The sequence below is a fragment of the Scophthalmus maximus genome, chromosome 8 (genome assembly GCF_022379125.1).
Source record: "Scophthalmus maximus strain ysfricsl-2021 chromosome 8, ASM2237912v1, whole genome shotgun sequence".
Lineage (NCBI taxonomy): Eukaryota > Metazoa > Chordata > Actinopteri > Pleuronectiformes > Scophthalmidae > Scophthalmus > Scophthalmus maximus.
The window spans coordinates 8,546,421-8,573,303 of NC_061522.1; the positions used below are offsets into that span (position 1 = coordinate 8,546,421).

General features: G+C 46.8%; 1 protein-coding gene and 1 long non-coding RNA gene across 4 annotated transcripts in view; one reads left to right on the forward strand and one right to left on the reverse strand.

The window, feature by feature from the left end:
* bnc2 (basonuclin 2) overlaps positions 1 to 26,883 on the forward strand; it is a 156,321-nt gene that overhangs the window by 58,423 nt on the left and 71,015 nt on the right. Inside the window, exons 1-2 of one of the 3 annotated variants that reach the window (XM_035637454.2) lie at positions 3,706 to 3,909; positions 4,998 to 5,354. In XM_035637454.2, coding sequence (XP_035493347.1) covers positions 3,907 to 3,909; positions 4,998 to 5,354 — 360 coding nt within the window. In that variant the 5' untranslated portion in view covers positions 3,706 to 3,906. Of the gene's footprint in view, positions 1 to 3,705; positions 3,910 to 4,997; positions 5,355 to 26,883 lie in introns of those variants that run through there. The other 2 variants (XM_035637449.2, XM_035637451.2) reach the window with 2 other exon arrangements.
* LOC124850483 overlaps positions 17,720 to 26,883 on the reverse strand; it is a 151,552-nt gene continuing 142,388 nt past the window's right edge. The window contains exon 5 of the long non-coding RNA XR_007031349.1: positions 17,720 to 18,082. This is a non-coding gene — a long non-coding RNA (uncharacterized LOC124850483). The remainder of the gene's footprint in view (positions 18,083 to 26,883) is intronic.

Genomic DNA, 26,883 nt, shown 5'->3' on the forward strand with positions numbered 1-26,883 from the left:
ACTCAGGAAATGACTGACATTAGGAAGGAAAAAACTATCCATTTTATTAATGACTAAACTTGTGTATCTTCGAATACTAAAGCGTATTTTTACACAGAACAGATGTCTGCAATTCTTTTAATAACAAATCAAAGTAGAAAAAGAAAACAATGATTTCTCCAAACAAATAAAAAAAAATTTCATACTGAAATAATCCATGTCTCAGGCAGTCAGTAACTGCAGAAATATATTTTGAAAGATTATGTAAGTGTCTTAATAAAACATATCCAGGACGCTCGATACTTGGAGCCTACTTCATAAAAATGATATGCGGGCATCGCTTGCACTCACATTGCATACGGCGGCGGTGTCATGCTCATGACATGATGGTCATTCACAAAATGCAGATACACGTCTGCGAGCTCTACAGGGCTCTCACGTGCTCGTGCAGTCGTGGTGTTTTTGTTTTGATGAGTGAAACGGTGAAAAATGAGCAAAAACAGAAAAATGATCTCATGCTGCAAATTTGGCGAAACGAGCCCGCGGATCATGCCGCATAGTTTCTGCATTATGCGGCTCCTTTTTTAGTTTTTGACATTTCACCCTCACTAAAAAGATCTTGATCGACTCGACCGTAACTGAAACAGCTGACTAAATGACAAGAACGTAGCCATTTTTAGTATTCCTATGATGTGGCGCTTCTGGTGACAGTGGTTAGTGTTATTTGGGATAACATAATCCAACATGCTTTTGCAGTGTTGAAATGTGGCCTTTGTCCTGTAACTCCTCAGTCTCGACAGTCCGTTTCTGACTGCTCGGATTGTGGGATGGTTCCCCAGACTGAGCCGGCGAGTCGCTGGGGAATAAGGATGCTATGGCAGAGCTTTAACCTCATGCACACGCTTGTATTGATCTGTACAAGCCTCAGTGACTGTTGCTACAGAGCAGGCTGCACTCTGTCATACAGAGCTCCTCCTGTCACCAGCCAGTGGCAGCTATGGAGGAATACAACACAGCACACACACACACACACACACACACACAAACACACACACACTAGTATATACCACACACACACACACACCCATCAGGCTCTGGGCTTACACAGCGCCACCAACCCTGCCCTCTCCTCCTGCCTCATCCCCACCTTTTTTTTTCTTTTCTTTTTTGGGCTCTCTCTCCTTCTCTACCTCACTTTTCCTCTAATGAGTTGCAACACTGATAACGAGCCTGATGATCTTCCATTGATTCGGCTATCACTTGCTTGTCTGGTAATTGATCCGTAGCTGAGCCTCTAGTTAATTATATGGGCTTCGACATGGACCCCTGCCCCGGGGGGAATTCTCAAGTCCTGCACAATAATAGTTTTAATAAAGGAGCCCGAGGATCTCCTGCATCACTTTTTTTCCCCCTGCCCTTTTCTAATTTGTGCTTTTTCATCTTTCTATTTCCTTCTTTCTCCCCCGAAGCTCTTCATCTGCGTTTCTTTTTTGTTTGTTGTTTTTTTTTTTTTTAAATTCTGTGTCTTTTCCGTTTCCTCTGTCATCACGGCCATTACCATCAGCAAGGGGCCGGGGTGCAAGGAAGGGAAAGGGGGAAGTAAAAAAAAAAAAAAAGAGAAAGACAGAGATGTGGAGGGAGAGTGAGCAATATTGGCAGAGTCCACTCTTCCCTCCCACAAATAACAGCCATTAACCAGCCAGGTCAGAAGCTGAGCCACCAGCTTGACTTGAAACACTGAGTGCCACTTGGAAAAAAAATACCCCACAGACAAGCACATTTACAGACAAGAGCCAGGGAGAAAGAGAGGGAGAGCGAGGAAGAAAAGAGCACGAGCTGGAGAGCAAAAAGGAACCTTGGCCGCTAAATTGTCACTTAATATAATTAGCCTAAGCCTCGCGCGTTTCCTCTTCAATAAGTTGTTAAGAGCGGAGCTGGCGGCACATGGACTGGAGGTGACACATTACGCCTTTTGTGACAAGGCTGCTTGTGGCTCCCGACAGGAGTGGAAAAGGATGGGGGGGGGTAGTAAAAGACAGAGAGGGCGACGTAAAGAGATGTACAAGAGGAGAAAAAAAATGATTGCAAAAAATAAAAGCAAAGGATAAAGAAGTAGGCAGTGATGGAAAAAAAGGAGTGGAGATGTAAAGTGAGCTTGAGACAAAAGACGCCACTGCACATTTTCAAAGTGGTAAGACAGACACCGTACACTCTCCTCTCTGCTAATAGACAGAACAGTAATGACCAGTGTGATAATCTCAGCAAAGGTTACCAGTATACTGCCATTAGCCGCGCCGAAGGCTTTTAACAGACAACCGAGCTGCCGTCTGCCGCAATTTACCACAAAATCGGTGTGACTTTATACATCAGAAGCCATTTAACGTAGCCGAGGAGAGGAGTTCTCTCTCTGTCCCCCGTCTCTTTTGTTTGCTCGGCGGCGGAAAGATCACAATGACATCTCCCCGTCGCTGCGGACCGAGGCACCTGCTCTGTCATTTCTCTAATGATGGTGGGGGGAAAGACACGGGCTGGAGAAGAGGAGACTGGGAGATTTGAAGGGAGGAGGAGGAGGGGGGGGGGGGGGGGATGTCTTCATTGTTTGAGATGTGTCCTATCCTCTGTCAAAGGAAGCATATATCTCCTTCCTCCCCTTTTTTTTTTGGTTTTATCCTCCTGTGTGTCTTTTTCTCCGTGTCTGCCTCCCTTTACTCCTCCATCCCTCATTTTATTCTCTTACCTTTGCTGCTGTGGGGACCAATTTGGCTAAAATGGAACCTCTTCCTCATTTTTTTCTTAATTAAAATCTGAGAGCCTCCACCGGGAGGGGGGGGGGGTTCCAATATGTGTGTGTGTGCTCGTTCATACACATGGTGGTGGCAGATTGCCTGCGTTCCATTAGTCTTTCATTAGAGCGAATGAGAAATCAAACAAAGGCACCAGATTTTTTTTTGATATAACAAGTCTATTGATATTTTTCTTGTTTTTTGTGTGTGTGTGTGTGTGTGTGGGGGGGGGGGGTGTGTTTGTTTTCTGATAATTACCCTACAGATCAGAAATAGAAGCTTTTTCAGTTGGGATCAAAGAAGCTTTAGACCACAATCCTGAATTCTCCATTTGTTTTTCATACGAAGAAGAAATAAAGTCCTGATCGCAGTCTGCAACTGTGATTCTTTTTCTTAAAACAGTTTTCATTTTGACTTCAAGATAGAAGCTGTTTTTGCCAGACACCGTGCCTGTGTTTGCATGTGTGTGTGTGTAGTGGGATGTCCCACAGGAGAACTAAGTTGCTCTGAGACGTACCAGTAGTAATAAGGCAGGGGACGCCCCCACCCCTTTTCCCCTCACTGCACTGAGATGGAGCTTACCCCCACCGTCCTGCCCCCAGCAGAGGATGTGTGTGTGTGTGTGTGTGTGTAGGTGGGTGGGTGTGTGACAGAGAGAGGAAGCGTGCAGCGCGATGTCATTGAGCATCTCGGGGTGGAGCGGCACAGTTGAGTCAGTTGAGCCTGCACCGGCCCGACACACACACACACACACACTCGGAGAGACCCCGTCTCTCTCTCTTATTCGCAGACGCTCGCTCACTCACTCACTCACTCTTGCACACACACACACACACACACACACACAAACGCACCCAGGCACAGTTCCTCAGTGGCTGCGGTGGAGTAAAGAGCAGTCAGAGAGAGAGAGAGAGAGAGGGAGAGAGGGAGGGAGCAGGCAGAGAGAGAAAGAGAGAGGACAGGCGGCAGCACGGACGTCGAAAGAGGGACAGAGAGAGAGAGAGAGAGAGTAAAGGAGCGGGAGAGAGAGAAAGAGAGAAAGAGAGAGAGAGAGAGACAGAGGAGCGGGAGGCAGGGAGAGTCGGATAGCTGGTAGCTCACTCCCACATCTCATCTTCACTTTGCTGGGACAGACACAGAATTGATGGTAAGAGACGTTCCTGCATTTTCTCGGCTCAGCTGTTTGCATTTTATGGAGCTTTTTCTTTTTAATGGGACTTCTTTTTTTTATTTAGGAAAAAAAAAGAGACTTAAACGTTTTTTTCTTTTTAACACATGTTCTAGATGCTTGACATTCACTTTTTTTTCGTGAAACTTTCTTTACGTTTCACCTCTAGTTGTCTGTTTGCTGTTTAGTTTCTTTGCCCGACAATACCCTTCACATTTTTTTATTTCATAAAGCTCATTAGACCAATTTTTTTTTTTTTAATAGATCCCACTGATTTGTTTATATCCTGTGTGAGCATGTGTTCATAGCTGTTGGCAGCTCCTGAGTTGTTTAACTTTTTCTTTCCTACTTAGCTGAAATGCCTTTCAGAGCCGAGCACTGTGTGTTGCTGTGTGAACGTGTGAATGTGAGCATGCAGGTGAACGTGTGTGTGCGTTTGTGTCAGAGTGTGTTCGTGTGGAGTCCATGCCCAAGTACAAAATGACTGACAGACGGATTAAAGCAAAAACTGAGGCCACGAGCAGCATCATGCATCCCTCCTCACTACTTCACACAGACCCCCTGCTCTTTTCGGAGAATTTTATTTGACTCCATTCTTGCTCACCTTCTCATCAGCCCCCCCCCCCTCACCTCCATCCTCCTCCTCCTCATCGCTCCCCACCTCCGGTGCTCCGCTCATCTTGCCCTGTCCAAGACGAGGCCCCAGAGGAAATTCACCGCGAGCCCTCTTTTCTCTTTCTTCACGAGAATTAACTCCACACACACTCCTCCGCCGCCAGAGCTGCCAAGAAATCTCACTCTCTCTTTCTCTCTCTCTCTCTCTCAAACACACACGCAGACACACACACACACACACACACACAGACACACGCTGTACTCAATCATCTCCCCTCTCCCTGCTGTCCTCTTCGGGAAGCCGGTCCCGCATGAGGCAAAAAAGAAAGAAGAAAAGGCAACACGACCCCAAAAGAACCCACCTTCACTTACTTTTCTTCCCTTTCTCTCCTCCTTCACACTCCCACATCCCTCCTGCCCTCCCCCTCTCCCTCTCCCTCTCCCTGTCTAAGTCCAAAGAGGCAGAGTTGGATGTGAGAGGCAGCGAGTGCGACACGGTCCCGCCAGAGCCCAGCACAGACCCACAACTGCCCAGGCCACCTCCAGCCGAGGCCAACGGACCCCACGGCACCGCTGGCGTTTGCGCGAGCATCCCCTCCAGTGACCCCGGTGGCAGCAGAAGCAGAAGCAGCAGCGGCAGCAGAAGCGGTCTGGGTGGCATTAGCATCGTTAGCAGCAGCGCTGAGGGAGCAGGCGAAAGCTCCATGCAGTTCGGCACCAGACCGCCTAGTGCTGAGCCGCCGGGCTTCATGGGGACATGGCAGCAGCAGAGCACTGACAGCAACCTCCTCTACAGAATGTCCCAGCAGGTACGTCCAACTCAGCCCTCAGCCCTCCTCATCCTCTCCACGCCTGCCCTCCTCTCTCCTTCACCTCTCCCGTTATAGTCAGTCTCTATCCAAGGACCAAACTTTTATTTTTCTTCCTGTGCCTTTTTGTGTTGTTTACCATCTATTCTGCGTGTGTGTGGACAGAGAGAGAGAGAGAGAGAGAGAGAGTGTGTGTGTGTGTGTGTGTGTGTGTGTGAGAACTGTGAGGTAGGGGTGGTTGTGGCCAGTGTTTTGTTGGAGATATTTCAAATGAACAATTCTTACATGCTATTGCATTTCCCTGCTACTTTTGTTATATTTCAGATGTTGTGTGTCGTCGTTTTACACACGCCGTGCCTGAAAGTGTCTCTTCATCTCGTGCGCCTTCTCTTTTATTTCTTTTTCTTCTAATTCATCGCATGAGTCATTTTATTCTCTTTGAAACAACTATAAAAAAAATTGCAGATTTTATGTATTTGTAAAAAAAACAAAAAAAAACACACACACACACACACACACACACACACACACACACACACACACACACATTTGAATGCAAAATTTGACCACTACCAGATAAATAAATGAATTCACCATTTGATGGATTATCCCTGTCTGGATTCGTTACATACATGCTTAAGTCTCCGTAATTGGTCCGTGAGCGGTGTGGAGTTTTAAAGCAAGCAACAGCAGTGTTTTGATAACCCCGGTGCCGATAAAGACTGGGGAAGGGGCTCCCCTCTGGGACCGGTTAATTGACTTCATGTGGCCGAGGCAGGAAGCCCCTTGCGCGGCCACAGAGCAGCAGAAGGAGCCCGCGAATGAACACGGGCTCCTTCTGGAACAAGTCGCGGGGAGAACGGACAGCCTGCACCGGCTGAGGAGGAGTCCACATGCCTCGCGCGTTGTCGTGGATGTGACGCTGCATCTCTCTCTCTCTCTCTCTCTGGTGCTGTGTCCCCTGTTTGTTTTGTTTATGTCTTCAAGTAGAAGCAGGAGAAGAGTTCTTCTTCTTTTTTTTAAAGAGGTTTTTGTGATTTGGTCGAATAGATGTCAGGTAAGGAGCGGGGAGAGGAGTATGAGAGGCGAGTTTTTTTTGCGCAAGTGTGTGCGTCCATGTGTGTCTGCGTGTGCGCTTTCGTTCGCGTGTTTGTGTGTGTGTGTGTGTGTGTGCGTGCGTGTGTGTGAGGGGGAGACACTAAAGATAGAGGATGGTTGTTAGGTTGCCGTTAATCATTGCGGGACCTGCAGGCTCTCCGTGCCATGCACACGCTGTTACGCGCTGAGGCCACGGCGGCTCTTGCGCAACAGCTCCGCCGCGGTTCTGTTGTCGTGGAAGGATGAGCCGCGGCCCGTCACCTCGCCGGTGCTCGCAGAGCTCAGTTGCATTTGGGTCGTTTTTCTGAATCCCAGAGGTCTAATGGCGAAGGTGAAAGGTGACGTGTTGACACCAAATCATGTCCCGATGTAACTTTTGGGAATGGCACATTTCGACACCCACCCCCCCTCCCCCAGATTGTTTCGTGTGCTTTTTACATCCTCTTCTCTATATTTCCACTTAATAATTTTCACACGGAAATGAACCGTGAGCCTTGAACAACATTGTACAAAAATCCCAACTACTGATGAGCGATTTTGGAGGAGATGGTGGTGATGGGGAGCGCTCCCGGTGTGAAGCAGGTGGATGGGCCCCTGCGCACACGCATCTGCTGGGGCCCCTACACGTTTGCATCCCCAATCCTTTTAACAAATGCGCACCGTTGTTCCAATTGAATCAGCTGTGGGACTCGCTGTTATTTATCCTTCCTCGCACCACTTAGGAGACATCTCGCCATGTTTAGTAGGCATGACATAAATTCTCCGAAGGAAGCGCGCTCCTTGACAGACTCGCCTTATTGGAATCTAACCGATAATGACTTCGTGTTTGCCGAGGCTGGCGCACCCTGGGGGTGTTGGGGGGGGGGGGGGGGGAAGGAATGGCTTGTGGGCTTTGTGTTTTCAAAATCCCCCTTAAAGATCAACAAGGTGGCACGAGGGATGCGGCATTTCATCGTTGTTAAGGCCAAATTATATTTTCCATCTGATCGATAGAGACGCAAAGCAGCTGTGCGCCGTGCGTCCGGCACGAGGACGCGCAGGGCTTCACCCGCAGCAGCACGTCTGGAGACGCTCGTTTTTCCCCCCCTTCTTTTTTTTTTAATTCCTTGTAAATCACACATGCACAGGAAGAGTTTATAAACGAGGGAAAATAGAGCTTTGACGTGTGTGTATCGATTTCTTGGCACACATTAAATCAACATCAAGAAACAGTCCCCTCGGTGTCCAAACGTCGGTGACCGACGACTGTCCACAAAGCAGAGCGACGACTGTAATTCAGTCAAACGATGTGAATCGTGCAGCTTTGTTTTCTCCCCCTCATGTGCGTTATGGCTCAGTGGAGCCACAGACACCTGCCTCTGTCCGCGTGGAGGGAGACACAAGAAGCCAATTTGAAATCGAACCTCCCCTTTAAACTGATCGATTCACTTTTCGATCTATTCTTACTTATTTTTTTTAATTATTATTTTTATCATTATTATTTTTATTTTTTTTTTCATTTTGTAATGCAGCTGTTTTTTGTGAGGGATTTCACAATGAATAAATGTATTTATTTGCATATTCACTGAGACGTTTACCAACTAAAAAAAATGATGTGTCAAATTGGAGAAACTGGGGAAAAATGTAAAGGGGGGGGGGGCAATTAAGTTTTATTAACTATGGGTTGTTAATATTACTTATTGACAATCAATCTACCTGCAGTCACGTTTCATTACCGTGTGTTTCTCCAACGAAATAAACACCAGTGGCGATTAAGGCTTTTCTGTGGGTGGATAATTTACACGTTTCATAACAGGCCTTAATAGGCTTTTAATCTTTGAAGAAACTTTTTTTTTCTTCTCCTTCTTCTTCTTCTTCTTCTGCCTTTCTCTCGGGCACATAGCAGGAGATTCACAGCCTTCATAATCCACGCAAGTGTCAACAGGAAACAGCATGCAATTTAAATGAAATCAATGAAATGGATTCGATAAATGCTGCCTATTTTCTCAGCCTCCATAATGTTCAGAAATCGGTGCATTTTATAATTCTTTTCTTTTCTTCTTTTTTTTTTTTTTTTTACAAAACACTACAGCAGGGAACATTCGCAATTGTTTCATGGAGGTGGGAGAAGAAAAAAAAATACAAGCATTAATTATCAGTTGAATTATTTCCCGGGCACTTCGTCGGAGTGGTAATATTTGGAGCCTTAATTGACCCGATGCGTGGCTATGAATATCGACCCTTGCCAGTTAAAAACCCCGGAGTTAAGTGATACGACGAGTCTAATTGGTTCATCAGGGATAATTCCTCCACAATACATGAGCCGCAGGCCGCGTCTCTAAAATAAATAAATAAATTAATAAAAAAATAAAAAATATGATGTATGTTTTAAAAGGAAAAAGAAAAAAAATCCTCTTGAGCTTCCAGTCGGAGGAATGTGGGAACGACCAGCTCGTAAAAAGAAAAAGAAATGCCCTCACTTTCCACCTGAGGATCTGATGCTGCCACCCAGGCTCATGTTGCAGAGCTGCTGGGAGGAAGAGGAGCAGGGAAACATCCCTCAGCATCCCTCAGCATCTCTCTGCATCCTCTGTCTCCTGGCGAGGTCGAGCGTGTGATGCACCTCGCACCTCGCACCACACAGGCTCTGCCGCTTTAGGAACGCAGGGCGTCACATTAGAACAAATGCATTCGTTTGAAATAATGGTGATGATGATAATATAGGCTGCTTTCAAAAAAAAAAAATGTGCGAGTGTCCGCTTTAATCTTCAATGTGCAGATGCATTTTTGCAAATTTTGAAATCAAAATATTCTCACCCAGGAGACCTGCAACATTTTCATTTTCCCCCTCCAATTTCCAAAAAATAAGAAATTGGAGGGGGGGAAAAAGGTTCACCAAAATTGAGCAAAAAAAAAAAAGGAAAAAAAACAGCAGCAAAGAATTTTAAGATTTAATAATAAGTATTTTTTTTTTACTTTCTTAATAAAATAAAAATGAGCGGTGTTTGGAACGGTATTGTCTTGTTTTTAAGAACGTGTCAAATTGTACAAGCGTTTTGGTACAGATCATACAAATCTGTCAGCTTTATAGGGTTATTATTATATATATATTTTTAAATCAACCCTAATCCATCTACTCTTAATTTCCAATTGTCTGGGCTTTAGTTCTTTCGTTTGCATCTTTCTTTAATATTCTATCGTGTTTTCGTGGTTCGTGCCATGTTCTGACTTTTCATCGTGATCAATGTTACCGTCATATTTGCAGATTTTGCCCTTGTTTCACATATTTCCTGAACGTGCAGCGCAGCCCATACAGTCCTGTCTGTTTACGCCGAACGCTGTTGGCTCTGAGGGCACGATGACAGACATATTTATGGTATAACATGCTCTACTTTGTTTTGTCTGGGTGAAGAAATGGGGTTGATATTATCCTCCCCAGTGCAGATCACAGAGTGTGCTAATCTGCCTATTAACACACTGATACACTTACAGCGCTGAGAGTGTGTGTGTGTGTGTGTGTGTGTGCGCGCACATTTTTTTGACACAGTGAGGTACAGACGTGCTGCACGTTGCATATGTGGTGCATATGCACCGCGTCTTTCCGTTGTGTGGGACTGGGCAGGCGGTGATTTGATGCATATGTGTAGAATTATCCACAGTGAGTGAATGTGTGTGTGTGTGTGTGTGTGTGTGTGCGCGTGTGTGTCGTTACACTCTACTGTTATTATTTCCATGTCTGTCTTTGATGGGTCGTTGCACACAGAGCATATGGATGCCTATATGTGCATGTATCTGGTGTCAAGTGTGTGTGTGTGTGTTCTGACAGTGAAGTTTATGTGTACATGTGTGTGTGTGTGTGTGTGTTAAAGGCATTCATGTCTGTGCTTTTGCCATTTATTTTTCTGAGTGGGTGGCTAAATATTCATATGCCAGTTGTGCTGGTGTGTTTGTCTGTGTGTGCCCGCGTGTGTGAGAGAGAGAGAGAGAGAGGGAGAGTATGAGCGAGTGCAGTTTTTTTTAGTGTGTTTCCCTCCGTATGTGTGTGTGTGTGTGTGTGTGTTGGCTCTGGCTCCATGTGTGTGCGGGTGCGAGGTGAAGTGTCTCTTGGCTGGCCTTGGCTAGAGAGCTGGAGGAGAGCAGAGGTGAAAGAGGAGATTTGCAGAAAAGACACGCACCACTTCCCCCATTACTACTTTTTCTTTCTCTTATTCTTCTACTACTACGTCTCTGTCTCTCACTGTTTCTTCTCGCACAGCCGTTTCCTTCCTCTTCTCATTCCTCCACACTTCACAGGCCCCCCTCCTTCTCCCTTCTCCACTATCTTTCCTAAAACTCCGTCTCCACCGCCGCTCCTCTAGATGCTAACGCAGATCATTTCGTTGTGCAGCTACTGTCTGCTTTGGACGGTCTCTTGAGGTCGAACCCGAGTAACAGGGGATGATTCGGGTTGATGCAGGCGTGCAGAGCGTTTAATAGGATTATCAATTATACTAAGACACAATGACAATGTTTCTTCAAGAAGCTTTCTTCCTCACCAGTGAGAAGACACCTCACCCATAGCTTGTGGTCGGCTCCTACATCGTCGAACGTAGTCACTGCTGTTGGCCATGTTTAGTAGTCCCAGATAACGCGGCTGAGAAAGGCCGCGGTGGCATTCGTTCAGCGGGTATCTCCCTCGGCCCTTTGTGTGCATATGCAGCCGTGACGATGTTTCCTGAAGGCAGGCACTATTTCTGCAGGAGTGAGCACAGAAATCCAAGAGTAAGACTGAGTGGGAAGGTGGCTGCAGCCATTTGTATATTTACCGTGTGTGTGTGTGTGTGTGTGTGTGTGTGTGTGTGTGTGTGCACTATTAAGAGCCCATCTAGTTTGATGGAGTAGGAGGATGTACAAGGTCCCATTCATGCTGTGGTCCCAACTATATTTACCCAGGCACCAACCAGGGAGATATGACGTCCGCAACATTTTTACTTTCAACTTGTTTCAACTGCCCTTTATTTATTTATTTATTTATTTATTTTACAATTGCATCACCAAGCATGTCCTTTTACCTTTACTGAAAACCTGAAGATACATGAAACATATTATGCGATTTCCCTGTTACGGCATTTGATAAATGTTTTTCTCTCTAACATACTCTTGTTGATGTTTGAGTGGACAAAATCATTTTAGTTCCATCTCTTTCCTCTGCTTTTATGGTGGTGAGAGTTGAGGAGATCTTTCGCCGCGTCTTACCGTTTAAAAACATTTTTATCTGTATAGAATATGAAAAACAAATCAATAAATCTGCGCTGCTCATGGCCCCGATCACGTGTGTCCTGGTTCATGCAGTAACCTCTGTAGCCGCGCAGCAATGCCCCGCAGAGCCGACGATCCTGACTCTGTGTGCGCGACCCGGGGCAACTGGCGATCAATAAGCATCATGTGAGCATCACTCACGGCCCCCGTGTCAGCTGTTTCCTGTTTGTCCTGAGGAGACGGCTGCCTCACTGCCATGGTGAATGCCGGAATAAGAGGGAGGAAACGGAACGGTGTAGAGACGCTATCACGGAAAGCGAAAAAAGGGTTTCTTTATCATATGTCTGGCAGGGCAGTGTACTGCGTGTTTACATGTGTGTGTGTGTGTGTGTGTGTGTGAGCGTTGAGGAACGACAGAAATGCAGAGCCATCTGCTCCCCTCTTATCAGGGGGCTGAGTGGTGAAATCTACTGCTGCAGAGTCTTTCCCAGGGAATCTGTGTGGGCACGAGTAGGCAAAAGTAAAAGAATCTATCAATAAATCTCAACATGTGACATTAAGTAGATTCATGAGGTATTTTAATCTGCTTGATTTGTTATAAATGAATTGTGTGTGTGTGGGTTTACTAATGTGATGAGACCCTCACTGCATTGGGAAAAGTACTTCATGTCAAATTTGGATGGAAAAGTGTCATTTTCTTTTTCATCACTTTGCACTGTTTTGTGTTTTGTTTAACAGATATATTGAATTTATTTTAGGTTGATCATAAATATATATTCATCTACTTTCGGAGGTCCCCGGTGAAGCATTTTGAAGCGGCTAGCGCGCTGCTCTTCGCCCTGATTTTGGTTCTTTCATTTCATACGTCTCTCTCTCAAAAGACGGCCGTTACTTATTTGACTCTGGGTGGTTTCCTGCACAAGGGGAGAAGTCGCCGGTGTGAAGAGGAAGCGTGTGTTTGAAGGGCAAGTCGCTCAGGATGTCACCACCCCGCCACTGGCTAATGAGGGGGACATGAGCACAGAGCCAGGGCGGCAACACACACACACACACACGCGCACGCACGCACACACACACACACACACACACACGCACGCACACACACGCGCGCGCATAGCAGGAATGCAGCAGCTGTCACCAAGGTCCAGGCAGTTATGAAAGGGTTGAAGTACAGTAGTTTTGTGTACAAGTGTGAGTGTGATTGTGAAGTGGCAGTACCAGGGGTCACGGGGGTATTAAGAGCTGGGAGGGGGCCAGCAGAGAAGATCATCACACACAAGTGTCAGTGGAAACATGTACATATCTTGCAGTGGCATATAGTATTTTAAGACGTGACCACATGTCAGAGACATTGTTGACAGAGGCTGCTCTTTCCCGTCCCGCATCCAAAGGAAGGTGACGTTAGGTGTGACCTGCGCTAAGTGACAGGAACTCCGGCATACTTTCACCGTGGCTTCTCCCTTTTCCTGTTATTCCTCAACTCCTGTTATTTTGTTTTCCTTGGAGCCGCGCCAGCTCAACGGGCAAATCGACAGCTGACTATTTTTACATCCGTCTTTAAGGACCCCTGTCTGCTCGCTCTGCCTGCCAATTTGCCCCATGAGCAGTGGCAACGAAGACGAGCTCTCAAGGCAGCGGGCCTTTCATTTCTCTCTCGGCGATGTGGCTAATGCTGTCACTGTTATTTGAAAAAGCACTCAGGGTGAATTGCTGTTATTATTGTTAAAACCATCATCATCAGGCTTATTTATGGTTATGGATAATGATGGTAATTTTGTCCAGGGCCCACGGTTGACTCCCTCTCTTTCTCCTGCTAATCCGACACTGCCGTGTGGAAGGGTGCGTGTGTTGGTTTGTACTGTACATTTTCGATGTGCTGGCAAATTACCAAAGTTGTTGTGGATAGAAAATGGTTTTTCCAAACGGGTAACAGTGATTTCATGTCGGGTTATGTGGGGTTCAACGTATGCATTAAGAGATGTAACATTTAACGCAGGCAAGAATAAATGTTACATCTCTTAATGCATATGTTGAACCCCGTGGCCCCGTGTGACAGGGGGAGGAGGAGGAGGAGGAACGGAGCAAGGCCTTTCCCCCACTATTTTCTGTTTCATTACTTTTCCTCAGTCTTTTTTCGCTCCCATGTTTTACTCTCCATCTATCTCTACACTGTTCTGTTCTGTCTCCAGCTTACCGTGGAGATTTGATTGCTAGAGGCCCAGGGAGGATTTTAGGGAGGTTCTGGAGAAGGGAGGGTAGTGGTACAGGCTGTGGTAGGCTTCTAGCCAACGAACACACACACACACACACACACACACACACACACACACACACACACACACACACACACACACACACACAAAGATATGCTGTCTGACAGGCATAGATACCTGCTTTCGCCCTCTCCTACTTTGTCCTTTCTCCGTGCAGATTGTGTAAAATCGCTCTCCGACAATGTTTGTCATTTCAACGCTCTGAAAAAGCACAGAGTCTAAACTCATTAGCTACTTTATGTTGTGAGCAAAGTGTTAGAGCAACATGTGTAAGCATTTGTTTGTGCTCTCTGCTGACTTTGTAAAGATGTGTGCGCTGCTAGATTAATAACATTTAATGGCCACCATTAAATGCAGCTGCCTTGGCATCCCACTGCTTGTGTTTTTCTGGCAAACTGAGATTCTGGGTGGCTATTGTTTTTTGCGAGTGTGTGTGGACCAATGAGTGTGTTTGTGTGCGGGGGCCAGTTGGTGAAGGCCCTGTGTGTTGTCACTGAGAACGCCTGTGAGCGTCCCACACACACCGAGGCTGAATTGAATCCGTCTGCACGTGAGATGATCACATATCGAGCAGCAGTGGACTTGACTTCTGACAATCTATAATGCCAATCAAGTCACAAATGATCTAATTTGCCTCCCGTGCTCGACATCAACCGGTCTGACCCTTTATCCATGGCAAACAGCCAGGGGTGGGAGGTCACCATGCACAATCCTCTGGCACTGCACATTGTCGGCCGTTTACCGTGCGATTGAACAATGGGACAAAGTGAGGATTCTTGTAAAGTAAAAAGCTGTTTTTGTGTGTGTTAAAAGATGCTGTTGACACACTCATGCCTGCAGGCACACAAACAGCCACACACACACACACACACACACACACACACTTGCTTTCTCTATGTTGATGTTTTCTCTGTAAATGGCCCGAGCTGCCTCTTCCACTGTCGGGAAACACACTCAGCGATAAGTGCTTTGTTGGAGCGCTGTCCGCTGCATGATGTGTGCGACTCTGACTGCCATTTAATATTTCATAGCATTTAATCCATTTGATATGTTTCCTCCAAATACAAAATAAAAAAAGAAAAATCGGCAGCTTTTGTTTCCTTTATCCAGGCCATTACTTTAGAGCTTGTTGATCAGTTGAGATTTGTAAAGAGCGGCAACAGGGGATTTATCACCGAGATTCACTGCCACTTTTCTGCGCGACCATGGCGCGCATAAATCTAGCATCCTGTTTGTCTAAAACAGGGCTTCAAGGGGGCAAAGGTGATCCCTTGCGCCAGATCAATGTGTGACCAGATATAACTCAATAACGTCAATAATAAAAATATCATAAGCGAAGGGCCGCGAGATTTATGGCAGGAAAGAAATGTGAAATGAGAGCACTTAAAGGGCAGTCTGCAGGTTTGCAGGATGCAGCGGCCGAGAAAGATAGCGCATTATGACAAAGAACAGTAAAAGGAGTCGACAGCTCGTGCATCAGTCAGAAGGTGAGGAGGAGGCTCACTCTGAGATCAATTGGTAATAGGCTGATGTCACAGAGGCGATTAGAGGCGTCGACTCGCCTGCGTTGTAAATGCTGTCAGATCGGTTAAAGGAAGCCTAATACCTCTCAGGTTGAAAGCTGTAATAACATCAAGTGTAACTGGATCTGCGGGGAAGTGCGTGTGCGTGAGTGAGAGGAAAAGGAATGGTCGGAAGGCGAAAAGTATTTCATTGTGTGTAGGTGTGTGTGTGTGTGTGTGTGTGTTTGTGTGCATGTGCGTGGCATAATGCAGCAGCAGCAGCATGCATAAAAGCGAGAGCCGCGGGGCTGCTCCTGGCATTTTTTCGGCCACCAGATGCCTGTCACTGCTTTGAGGGGAAAAAAAAAAAAAAAGAAGAGAGCAAGGGGATGAAGAGGGGAGAAGGACAAAGAGGAGGGAGGGGGAAGGGGGGAGGGCCGAGGGAGGGGTGGGGCGGGGGCCACCGCTGTTCAAATCATGTCACGTAGCGCTAATTCATCCAGCCTCATTAGAGAGAGGGAAGGGACCGGAGGGCCTCTCTCAGGACAGGGCCCGGGCTGAAACACACACACACACACACACACACACACACACAAATATATATGCATACACACATTGTCTCACATTTTCTCTGGCACATACTTACACACAGATGCAATTTCTCTCTTCCACACACACACACACACACACACACACACACACACACACACACACACACACAGACAGATAGACACACATACACAGATGACACGGGCACATGGCGCAGCGCGGGGGCAGTTTGGGGAATAGAGAATTGCCTTCTCAGGAAGGCCCTGGCCAATTAAGGACCTGACCGTATTGAATGTCAAGTGTTAATTTAGGCTGCCCCTCCTTCCCTCCCTCCCTCCCTCCCTCCCACCAACCCTACACCCTCACCCCACAATTTCCCAGCAGTGGTGGTGGTGGTGGTGGTGGGGTGTGTGTGTGTGTCCCAGTGATGAGCAAATACATGTCAAGCCAAAGTTGATTGCCTGCTCCGTATTATGTGTCGCAGACAAGTGGCAAATGTGCTCCCTCCTTTTAGCCTTTCGCGTGGCCCCTGAGGGATGCCGCGATGGAAGGAGGAGGAGGAGAGAGGGAGGATTAACTGTACCGCAGTGATAAGAATGGGGGTTTTTACACTGGGGAGGACAGGGCGGGGAGTGAAGGGGACAGACAGACAGAGAGAGAGAGAGAAGTAGAAAGAGGGCAGAGGGTTTGTTTGATCTCACAGGACTGGGTAGTGACTTTGATAGTCTTTTAATTGCCTCCATTTTTTTGCAAAGGTGAAGTCCCTGGCAGCCGCTCGCAGAAAATAATACTTTAAAATAGAGAATGAGTACAATTTCTACAGTTTAGAAGGACATTTATTTTAAGAAAAAAAACAAAACAACTTTATTAACTTTATCAAAAACTTTAAGGGATCACAGCATGATGTGCATTACACGCACACAGCCGTTGGCATGGTCCAGGGGCAGGCAAGGTTGTTTGTGAGTGGGACTGATGGTAAATGCCCACCTCCTCACCTCCATGATCTAATAGACATCCACTTAGTCTTAATGGGCAGATTCCCTTTCTCCCCTCGTGATGACTGTTGCACTCTTTAAAGGTGCAATTGCCAGCTTGTCTTCCCCATCAACCCCTCCACCTCTCCCTCGCTTAGCCTCCGTATTCCATGTTCACCGCCTTTCTATTCCAAAGAAGGAGGGGAGTATTCCTGACTAAATAAATAAATATGAATGCATCACTCCCATTCACGCCGAAGCCAATTCTCCTGCTTTCGCCAGCCCTCTGGCTATACTAGTTAGCCAAACGCCCATTGTTTTACATTCACGTAAAGACATGGATGCGCCCGAGTTGGAGTGTGTGTGTCTGTGTGTGTGTGTGTGTGTGGGTGTGTGCCTGGTGATAGCAGTGATGTTGTGAAATTGAATAAAGAGGGTGAGTATTGATCATTTCCCCTTGTGTGTTATTAGTGCCTGCTGCTACTGACAAAGTGAGCATGAGCCACACACACAAACACACATATGGTGCCTGTCCGCACACACTGCCATGTTTACTCAAGAAATACAGTATGTTGTTTGCATGTTTTGACAACTGTAATACATTGCGTCAACAAGGGAAAAAGTGCACTTAACTGCTGCATAATTTTTTATGGAAATATCCACATTATTGCCCAGAACCAGTTGGTGGAAACCTATAAATTATGGATGGAGTAATGTTATGACAGACTGGGTTATGTGTCATTGACTTATATGCGTCAAGGGTCTTTTCAAATAGAGCCAATTTTCATCTTCTCAGCTCACACAACTCCACACACACACACAAACACGTGCGCGTTTAGGTTCTTTATCGTTACAATCTGTTTAGTCAATCTGCTGTGAGTGATAACAGGTTTTCGAGTTCACATAGGTCACAGCAAAGTGTAATTCCCTCTCTGATCACTGATATCCTAACAGCCAACCCCCACAGGCCTCCGGGGCCAGGGGAGAGGGAGGGTGTTGGAGCCCAGTGAAAGGGCTCCTTCGATGGGTTAGCTGGTGATGTCCGCATGGCCTCTGGAGCTCCGGTGGTCAGCCAGGACTGAGAAGTCTGTCAAACCCTAATTGATCACCCTGACCTGGGGAGCGGAGGACAAAGGGAGGGAGAGGGGTGTTGAGAGGTGAAATAGATACGGTTGAAGGAAAAAAGAAAGAAATACAGAGGAAAAAGGAGAAATTGTGCGACCGGTGGCTTAATCTCACCGGATTGGCCATTTTCCCCCTCTGGATGATAGATACAGTGGGCCTAGTGTGTGACACAGATGGATCATGCAGGCGTCTGGCGTGATAGAGTTATAAATTAACACATTACTGGACCCTAATGTGAACTACTGTGGAGGACCTCACACCAACATCGCCAACCCTCTAGGCACACACGCGCACACACACACGCACACACACACACACACACACACACACACACACACACACACACACACACACACACACACACACATACAAAAACACACAAACACCTACACACTCGCTGATGCGTCTGGCTGCGAGCTCAGGGTGTGGACCGTACTCCTCAAGTGGCATTGATTTGTTAAAGTGCTGAAGTAGCAGGAGCAGTCCAGCTACTGGTACTTTCTTTCTTTCTTTCTTTCTTTCTTTTCTGTCTTTCTTTTCCAAAACACTGATTTGGGAGAGTGAATTCCCTCTCTTTCTATTTCTCCTTGTTCTCAAGCTCACATGCTCTCCTTGCACAATTGACTCGCTCTTTTCCCTGACACACTTTCTGCTCAGTCACAAGTGCTCCTCCAAGCAACTCTGCTCTCCTTGGTTGTCCTGGCAAACGCCCGCTCCCCCCTTTTTTCCCCTTCTTCCGTCTCCAGCTGGAAGGTTTCACCTAAAAAGAACAGTTGGTTTTTCTCTCCTTCTTGTGGCCCACACAATATTCACCAGCCAAAACTGTTATGTCCCTGACTTTGAGACTGAAGGGGATGTGGTATGTGTGTGTGTGGCTGGGGATTGGTATTTAATAGCCAGACATGCAGAAGAGCTAATATCCAGAGCAGCAGTAGCCTGCGCGTTGTAAGGCCACACACAGTGACAAGGTCCTTCAAAGCTCGCTGTATTTAAAACTAAACCCAACTCCTGTAGTGCGAGGCGATGGTTTATACGTCTACAAGCTAACCACAGTGAATTCCAATGGTATAAATGTCATTTAACAACAAATGAGGGCCTCTCGAAACCGAGCAGTGTACAGCAAGGGTCACTGGTCCCTCTGTCTGCTGAGTGTGTGGTGGGGTGTTGTACTTGGGCTTATGAGTCGGACAGACTGTCTGCTCTCTGAGTCCAAGTCAAGGCCGCTAGCCAAGAGGTGCAGATTTGTTAGTGTCTGCTCCATTATCACCCATCACTCTCATAGTTTGTTGTATGTGCATGAGGGAGAGAAAGGGGAGTTAAGAGTCTGTCCCCTCTTTCTGTGGTCCAGCCCAAACAGTTACCATCTGGTGACCAGTGACTGACCCTTTTCTTGTCTTAAACACACACACACACACACACACACACACACACACACACACACACACACACACACACACACACACAGACACACACATACACACAGGCTTACAAGTGATGAGTGAGTGACCACCCGCCCTCCCCCCTCCTCCCCTGCCAAGTGTCCATCTCTGCCAGACCTCCCAGGTCCCTCCCCTCGCTGCACATGATTGGTCGATGAAAGGTTGATGGGCTACTGATCTGTCCACAGCTCCAATAAAATGCTCAATAAAGCACCAATTCTGGTCTTTACAGGGCTAATAGAAAATCACCTAAGAGTAAAAAGTACCTACCCACATACACACACACACACACACACACACACCCACACACCCACAAACACACACAGTGGCCCAAAACAAGCACATCTCCTCACTAATTCAAAGCTACATTGATGTTTTTCAGCTATTTGTTTTTTTTGATTTAGTTCGGCCCCAGTGTGCAATAGTCAGTGTAACATTTTCACGTTGTTTTATTGTAATGTTTTGTTTGGTATCAACGCTAGCACTGGGATAATTAATTAATTAACTGATTTGTTGATCAATACAAACATATTAGATATACATACATGAGCAATTTGAGTTTACGAAGGTTGGTCTCACAAAATAAGTAATTTGAAGACATTAACTTGGCCTTTGGGAAATTATAACCTGGTCCTCTTTTTTTTGCACCCAACAAGCAATCACTGAATCAAGAAAGTAAGTGCTATAAAAATCAATAGTTAAAAAAGCATCGTTAGCAGCCCTAAAAAATAAACGTGGAATAGGAAGTTCCTCCAGTTGACAGGAAAGACCGGCCACTGCTTTTGTGTGCAGTGAGGCGCAACAAGAGAAAAAGGGTTTGTGTGTTTTTAGTTCTGCTGGGTGACAGACCAAGGTCAGAAGCAAAGAAGAAGTGACACATGCATCACAGGGTTGTGACATGTCTGGGTCACGACAAAGGTCACGCTGTATGTCCAGAGAACACACACTCGTCTCCTCTAGCTTCTCAGTGTGTGGTTTTGCATTTGAAAGTGTGTATGAGTGACCGTCCCTTCAAAGGAAATGGGAAGCAGCAGCGAGCTCAACCTCTGCTCGGTGTACTCCGGGGGAACAAGGATTGTGCGGAGAGCAGGTCACAGGCAGGGCCTAATGGCAGTGTGACGTTGTGACCACTGCCCTCCCATCAGGTTAGATGCGAGGCGGGGGCAGAGCGACAGAGAGGGTGAAAGAGCGAGGAGGTGAAGTGACTGTTGGGAGGGTGACTGCATGAAAAAAAAACAGAGACAGAGAGATGGAGTGAAAGCGCAAGTGGAGCATATCAGCAACAAAAACACTTAAAGTGAGGGATAGTGAGCGGGGATGGAGTGGGGCAGCCGGGGGGGACTGAAGGAAGGAGGAGGCGGGAGGGAGGGAGGGAGGGGGAGAAGAGCAAGCGGGCGTGTGTCCCTTCGCCTGAGGCTGATGCATTGTGACAGTCACTTAGAAGGATTTCACTTCCCCTAAACTGTGGCTTGCAGGAAGAAACACCATAAGTTGGGACAATTATGGGCTGAAGGAGATACGACAGGACACATGCAGAGCAAGCAGCCGAGGGAGGGAGGAAGGAAGTGAAGCAAGGGGGGGGGGGGGGTAGTGGAGAACACAATCACATCATTGGCCTGCATTTGGGAGATGGGTCTACAGTACTGTACATATGCTGTCCGCACACACGTGTGTGTGTGTGTGTGTGTGTGTGTGTTAGTGTGGGCTCACTGGTGGTGGTGGGAGGGGGGGGTTGCTCGGTGCACACGCTATGTCAGTGAGGCCCGGCGTCTCGCTCCTCATGGTACCGTATGTTACCACTCTGCCTCCCTCATTCCTTCACCCCATGTCTGTAACTTAACCTGGTGACGGCGGGTAGGAGGGAGAGAACGAACGGAAAAAAAAATAGACGTTGGATTCAAATGCTGCCAAGAAAACATGCCCTGTTTGTTTTTTCTTCTTCTTTCTATTCTTTGGTTGATTTGATTTCTTCCTGTCGCCCCCCCCCCCCTCTTGCATGCTGATAGCTCGGACTTTGGTGTCATAGCCCTCATAAGTGTCCCAAAAGTTCCTTTTGCTACAGCACATTGTGTTACCCCTGCGCCGTAAGCTCTGCCAAGAATGTCACTGTAATTTGAGTGTAAGTGAATTCCAAGAACTACACTTTTCCTGTTTCATTGAGTCGTTTTGCTTTCAGCACTATTATGTCCTTCGTGCAAGTGAGGTGCCGGTGAAGTTGTGTCTCGGGCTTTTTCTCTGGCTTGTGTCTTTCCACACGGTGCCTACAGTCACAGTTCACCTACAGTTCTTCGAATTCTCTCAATTTTTGTGACTGCGTGCGTGCGTGCACACAGTGCCATAAATAATGACGACAGCAAAAAAAACAGCTTTTACTGTGAAAAATATAGCACACTCGACCGCCCTGCAATACCATCTATTCAAACACAAACAGATAGATGTGCCTCTCTCCCTCTGTCTTCATCTCTGTCTTTCATCAACATTGTTTTTCTTCTTTTTCTTTTTTACATACACCGTAGGCGGAGCCTGTGTCATTCACTTAAATCCATCAATAGCAAGGCCAATGTTCATGTCCATGTTTCAGATCACAATGTTTTTATATAGTGCTATTCTGCACCTGAAGACATTTTGAAGATTCCGTCTCCTCCCTTCAAGCCGCTGCAGCCACAGTTTCCCCCTCAACTAATGTATGAACTCAGCTTCCTCTCCTGCCACCTTCCCTCTCTGCGTTTCTCCCGGCTCATCAGTATGGCAGTTGGGTGTTTGCTGAGCTGGCTTTCCATAAGACTTTGGTCTGGTCATCGGAGATTTGTTATTAGCTCTTCCTCTCTTCTCTCGGTTCCATCCCCTTCTTTTCCCTCCCTCTCTATCGCCCCTTCTCTCTCTTGCCTCTCTCCTTTGGGTTTTGTTCGGACGCACCTCCAGACTGCGCTGAGACTGGTTGCGTGGGGGGGCAGACTGGGACAGAGGTTGAGGGGTATTAGACCCTTGAACACAGCTGGGACCCCTACTATCAAAGAGATGGAAATGACCGTCTGCTAGCATTAGAGGTGCTGGGATGAGAGAATGGCCAGCAGACCCACTGAGAGAGGAGTTTGGCACTGTGTCGAGCCCGGCACACAACCAGCGCTGCCACCTTTTCTCGTCTTTGACAGCTATTAAATTGAGGCAAAGTGATTTAGCGAGAGAGAGTCATTTAGTCAATTAGATGAATATGTACTTATTAGTTTGCTTGATGGGCATTGTGTAAAAGAAAGGCAGGGCTTTAACCAAAGAAAAGGTTGAACCTGGCTCAACTTTTGCAGTAATGCAATTTAGCACAATACAAATGCAGGAAAGAACACATTCCTGGAAAATAAAATAAAAATGATGACATGAACAGTAGAGTTCACTGTTTTGCTTCTAACAGTCGTAACAGTGGATGAATTGATTAGCACCATGTTTTGGCGTCTGATGGGGCTTCAAAGTCGAAAACAGGACTTCCTTGATTTTATTACATTTTTCTCACCGGTAGCCATAGCAACACGTCCACACCAACACGGTGCTATTTTTGGTCAGAACGCTTGCTAAGATAGTTTCTTACGCAAACAGTGTTGTAGAAGATCCTCAGAGTTGTGCAAGAAGACGTGTTCATGTTTAATCGTGGCTGTGTGGACCCGATTTAGCTGAACCGACGTCCAGGCAGAGATTAGCCTGTACGTGAAAACATGGGCTGCTTCCTACTCCTTAACACATATTACCCATACCCCCTTGCAGCACTCATTCCCCATGACAGGGGTCAAGAAGGGTTGTGGGCTAAGCACTCCATCGACTCCAGAGTCAATAAAGGACTCGTGTCGGGTCCACGATTACCCTTACAGGGCAGTGCAATGGTGCGTTGGCGGTGTTTGTGAGGAGATTACCAGTCAGCAGATTATGACCCGAAACCAAAGTGCTTCAAAGTACAGTAGGATCTTTTTAATCTCCGCCGATAAAAAAAGGAGTTTTAGGAAAAGAGCTGCCATGAAATTAGGAAGATATTTACAGGCCATTTTCTACCACTGGTAGCTGCAGCTCTCCATACGGTCCACACAGGATTAAATTATTTATCTCCCCTTGCTCTCACTCGATCTTGCACTCTGTCGCCCCCCCCCCCCCCCTTTCTCTCATTCCTCTTAGCACTTGCTTCATTTGTTTGCTTTGAGGAGCTAAATCTTGTTTGCGCATATTAATAAATCAAGCCGGATTATCACACCACAGACCCTGTAGCATCCGAGGCCTAGGTCGCTCTGTTTGCAGAATACAACCCCCCCCCCACCCCATACCAGGGAGGCCTAGTGCGCTGGGCTAATTAGATTAATTCTGATGCCTGTAATGATTGCTCGCCATCTATTTTTAATGACTGGTGCATATATCAAAGAATAGTAAAGCATGCTACCAGTGGAGCCGGCACTCAGTCCCCCAGCGTGTCAGGCACTGTAGGGGGCACTGGCTTAGTGCTGGAGTGTTAGCATACCGCCATTGTGCGTGTGCATACATTTGTGTCACTGCGGGCTAAGAAGGAACATGTGTTCAGCCTGGCCTCTGCCTGCCCCCCTCAGAAAAAAAATAAATACAACACAAATAAATTACTATCCACTCGCTGACATGACATCGTGATTTTGTTGTGGTTGTGATATACACACTTCCAGCTGTTGTGCCTGTAGGTTGCTGCTGATCCACATTTTTTTCATTTTAAATTCTAGAGTGGCTGGAAAATATAATAGAAGAGAACCAAGGTTAGGTTACGCAGTGAGACAGATGCCGAACTAATTTAAAAATCTGCATAAAGTAAACATTATTACCTTTATGTTGCTCTATTACTTCCATGTCATGTTTCTCTTTCTCTTCCATGAGATGCCTCAACCCCCGGCTTCCTCTCCCTTGTAGTGAATCAAAAGTAAACCTACTCCGTAGTAAGTCATTAAGCGGCTTACACCTTGCCGTCCCCGAGCAAGTGTGTTCACCAACCCTCTTTATGCATCCGAGATGTTGCTCATCTTTAATGGATTGATCTAAGTCTCTTCCCTCTTTCGCTGCCATAAATATTTGAGAGGCGAGCAGTTCAAAAGTGGGGAAAAAGGGTCGTTTAGCGAAGCCGCTTGGAAACACAAATCTGAAATGAGAGACTGCGCAGAGCCGAGCAGGTATGAAAAGAACGGCGTTAAATCACGAGGCAGGAACCAGGAGTCATTCAGAGGAGGCACTCTGTATACATATCTCGCTCTTTCCCCGACTTTCTTCTTCTGTTTCGCTCAATAAATACGTGCAGCTCACAACTCTCTTAAACACACACACACACACACACACACACAAGGTAGATTTCCATAAAATATTAAAGGAGGTGTTTCCTGTAATTATAGCACTGTTTGCCTCTGCCTCAAAGCCTGATCTGTAATTAAACAGGACTGCACACGCATATGCCAAAGCAAAGCGCACACCTCCACACCCCCAAACACACACATACACACACACACACACACACACACACACACACACACACACACACACACACACACCGAGCATGGTGCAGATTTGTGAGTAGATCACTGTAATTCATACCGTCTCATGGCAAATGCTCTAATTTGCGTGCATGTGCGCGCACACTCTCTCACTCACACACACACACACACACACACACACACACACACACACACACAAACACACACACACACACACACACACACACACACACACTAAATGGACTCATTCATAGACAAGTACTCATAGACATTGATGCTTAAGCAAACACACACCTTCTACCTCTTCACTCTCTCTCTCTCACATACACACACACACACACACACTTCCACCAGGGGGAAAAAGTCTGTAATATGCTATCTTTCCCAGACACCCTATTGTGATGTTATCTCCATAACTATCCATATATTGATCTACCTCCCTCTTCCCCCCTCTTTAATTCTCTCTCCATCTGCCCCCCTGCCTCCCACCTCTCACCCACCCAGCCCTTATCTAATCTGGCTATGCCACTAATGGCAGCCATTCCCAGCCATGAACAAGTGCCATAATGTGCTCTGGTAAGCCTTTATGATGTGAAATGACCCTATTGATTGGCTCGCATCCCCACTGACAAAAAAGTGGCGGCAGTCACTTATTACTGTTAATGAGCTGTGGGATGGGCCCTAAGTGGCACGGCACGCGTGCACACGCATGCGCACACGCACACGCACACACACACACACACACACACACGCACGCTTTGCATAATCGTGGAAGCATCACTCCCACCTGTCCATGTCCCGCCACAATTCGGCTCGTTAGCGACGGGAGGTCCCGCCGCGTGAGGCGAGTGACGAGCTTTTAATGGCTGCCACTTGGCATTGTCACGTCGCGTTTTCGATGACTGTTGCGTCTGTTTCGATTTTCTGCGTCTGTTGTACACACCTGGCGTGTCTGTAATGAACAAAGCAAAACATCTCCACTTAGTCTGACGGATGATACGAGCTTTTGCTTTTTGAGTGAAACGTGTTGTTTCCGCAGAGGAGGCACAATGTGAGCTGTTGTACTGTGACGGGAGCTGCAGCAACAGTGAGTGTAATGATGGCCAAAACTAAACTGGGAGGATTGGTCGGACACCACTGTGTCAAGGCCACAGGCGTAGATCTGTAGACAGAGGGAGGGTACGTATGCCAACCTGCTTCATGAATCAGAGGAATTGCCTTTTATGCTTTTGTGTGCGCACACACGCGGCTTCTGCGTGTTTTCCGAGCTGGCAGCGCCTCGTGGGGATAATCCATGGGACGCATCCAATCAGCCACAGTGCATGTGCGACACATGTTTTTTTATTCAATCTTCTTGTCTTTTCATCTTCCGCCACCACCAGAACGCTTCCTGCTATTTTCTTCCCAGCTCGGGACAAACGAATAACAGATGTGAGAGGCTGGAACGTACCCTCCCCGCCCCTCCCCTCCCCGTATCCCCTTCCCCTCCTCCTGCGCTGTGACTAGTCTGTGACAACCTTTGTCAACTTTTGTACTCTCACTCGCTCCCCTCTCCCTCTTTCCCGCTCTTTTTTTCCCTTGAAGCCAGCCCATCCCTTGTCCGCTATGTGGGGATATGAGGCTGCACCCAACTCCCACCCGCTCCCACTGCATGACTGTGTGTCTTATTCAGAGATGATTTGTCTCTTTTTGTCTGCGTGTGTGTGACCTGGATAATTGTAGTGTTTGTACGTAGACGGGTCTTGCTCCTTGGGGTCCCGCCATCTACGCAGTGAATCAGATATTTATTCAATTTACAGGAATTCCAAGTCAGCCTGGCTCCAAAGAATGACTGTGTCATGCGGTCACTTTAGCATTTCATTTGGACACGCTATC